The sequence below is a fragment of the Sprattus sprattus genome, assembly GCF_963457725.1.
Source record: "Sprattus sprattus genome assembly, chromosome: 6".
Classification (NCBI taxonomy): Eukaryota; Metazoa; Chordata; class Actinopteri; order Clupeiformes; family Clupeidae; genus Sprattus; species Sprattus sprattus.
In genome coordinates this window covers 10,580,625-10,583,124 of record NC_137925.1, presented here as the reverse complement: position 1 = coordinate 10,583,124, position 2,500 = coordinate 10,580,625, and the positions used below count along the sequence as shown (strand labels likewise).

Sequence of the window (2,500 nt, the reverse complement as noted above, 5' to 3'; positions counted from 1 at the left end):
GATTCAGCCAATCGGTGAGGAGTGGGTGGGCTCTGTGATTCAGCCAATCGGTGAGGAGCGGGTGTTCCTTCCTCTGACCTCGGGAAGCAATGAACGCACGTCTCAGTGGCCCAATGCCACTTCTGACCTACACACACACACAGAGTAATGAACGCATGTCTCAGTGGCCCAATGCCACTTCTGACCTACAGACACACTCACACACACACAGAGCAAACACGCCTGAGTTCTTCAGCACCAACTTTAATCTACACACTCACATCTTAACAACTCCTAAGTCCTGACCTCATACACACACACACACACACACACAGAGTACATGCATGTCACACCTGAGATTTGGAACAGTTGAAAGATTGAGAGGAGTGAGTTACGTGTGTGTGTACGAGTGTACTAGTGTGTGTGTTTGTATATGATTGTACTTGTGTGTGTGTGTGTGTGTGTGTGTGTGTGTGTGTGTGTGCGCGTGCGTATACCTTCAACATCCTGGGCTTTCTGCTTGCGCTGTCGTGTGAGCTGCTGCTGTGCTCTCTGCTGCCCCCTGCGGTCTGAGTTTCTCCTGTGCAGCAGCAGGGCGAGGCAGATGGAGCAGGCCAGCAGCAGCACACACACACCCAGCAGAGACAACACCAGCACAGCACTCCCTCTGCTGGACCACACTGGTACTGCAGCCACCACCGGTGGCCTGAGATCACTCACTGTTGGGGCCTGGGCTGCAGACGGCAGTGGAACATACACACACACACACACACACACACACGCACGCACGCACACGCACAAGAGAGAGGGGGAGATGTTTATGGCACTATCTCAGGAGTGTGTGTGTTTATGTATGTGTGTGCTCGTGCGTTCACCCCGGGACTGGCTCATACATTTGTGAGTGTGTGTGTCTGAGTGTGCGTATGGGCGTCTGTGAGTGTGAGTGTGAGTGTGTGTGTGTGTGTGTGTGTGTGTGTGTGTGTGTGTGTGATTGTGTGTGTCTGAGTGTGTGTGTGAGTGTGTGTATCTGAGTGTGTGTATGTGTGTCTGGGAGTGTGTGTGTCTGTGAGTGTGAGTGTATGTGTCTGTGTGTGTGAGTGTGTGTCTGAGTGTGTGTGTGTGTGTGTGTGTGAGAGAGTGTGTGTGTGTGTTAGGACTCACCATGGCACTGCCTCACACACTCAGGTGGGTGTGTTCCACACACCAGCGCACACGACAAACACTTCTTCAGCAGCTGATCGTAGAAGTGATCTGCGGTCGCCCGGCAACGGGAAGACACTGATGAGGAGGAACAGAAGAGACATGTAGCCGAGACACAATCAGGTGTGTGTGTGTGTTTTTTGACTCCCCCTCAGGTGTGTGTTTGTGTGTGTTCGGACTCACCTTCAAGTGTGTGTGTGTTTGTGAGTATGTGTGTATGTGTGTGTGTGTCTCTGTGTGTGTGTCTGTCTGTGTGTGTTTGGACTCACCCTCAGGTGTGTGTGTGTGTGTGTGTGTTTAGACTTACCCTCAAGTGTGTGTGTGTTCTGACTCACCTTCAGGTGTGTGTGTGTTTTGACTCACCTTCAGGTGTGTGTGTGTGTTTGTGTTCTGACTTACCCTTGTGTGTGTGTGTATGTTCTGACTCACCTTCAGGTGTGTGTGTGTGTGTGTTCTGACTCACCTTCAGGTGTGTGTGTGTGTGTTCTGAATCATCTTCAGGTGTGTGTGTGTTTGGACTTATCCTCAACTGTGTGTTTGTGTTCTGACTCACCGTCAGGTGTGTGTGTGTGTGTGTGTGTGTGTGTTCTGACTTACCCTCAGGTGTGTATGTGTGTGTGTGTTCTGACTCACCTTAAGGTGTGTGTGTGTGTGTGTGTGTGTGTGTGTGTGTGTGTGTGTGAGAGAGAGAGTTTGCTTGCTTTTTAAAACATTGCTGGTTTGGAATAGTCACACTCAATGACATACTTCTGCCCACTAACCCTAACCCTTATGCCCACATACAGTAGCTGTTGTGTGTGTGTTGACATAGCTGTTGTGTGTGTATTGAGACTGCAATTGCATTTACATTTGTGTTCAATGCGGTCACAATGCATTTACTGCTGTACTTTCATGTGGTCAAGCACTATCCCCCAAAATGCATTTGAATGGTTTGCCAGGTGTGTGTGTTTGGGTGGTGTGTGTGTGTGTGTGTGTGTGTGTGTGTGTGTGTGTGTGTGTGTGTGTCTGTGCGTGTTTGCCAGGTGTAAAAAGCTACACTGTTGTTGTTGTTGTTAACTGAACATCACATAAACATACATGAGCAGCACTCACCACAGTAATCGGTGCAGCGCACGGGCACGTGAGCTTGATGACACACCATCTCACAGGGCATGCACTCCCGCATGAGCCCATCCCAGAACTCGCCCTCCCGGCAGCTGCTGGACATCGCCAAAACCACTCCGCTCACCGGACAGACTTTTCCAGAGAGCAGCACGCGTGTCTACAGGTAAAACCGGTCAAGTGTGATGAAATCATGATTATTAGATTTCCACTGAATGTG

At 50.1% G+C, this 2,500-nt stretch overlaps 1 protein-coding gene across 1 annotated transcript in view; it reads right to left on the bottom strand.

Moving 5' to 3' along the window:
- Positions 1 to 2,386, bottom strand: part of tnfrsf13b (TNF receptor superfamily member 13B) — a gene marked incomplete at both ends in the record, with an annotated part of 2,540 nt that extends 154 nt beyond the window's left edge. The window contains 4 exons of the mRNA XM_080840809.1: positions 1 to 127; positions 477 to 713; positions 1,141 to 1,257; positions 2,272 to 2,386. The exon at positions 1 to 127 is cut by the window's left edge and continues 154 nt beyond it. Coding sequence (XP_080696935.1) covers positions 1 to 127; positions 477 to 713; positions 1,141 to 1,257; positions 2,272 to 2,386 — 596 coding nt within the window. The remainder of the gene's footprint in view (positions 128 to 476; positions 714 to 1,140; positions 1,258 to 2,271) is intronic.
- Positions 2,387 to 2,500: the final 114 nt, after the last annotated feature.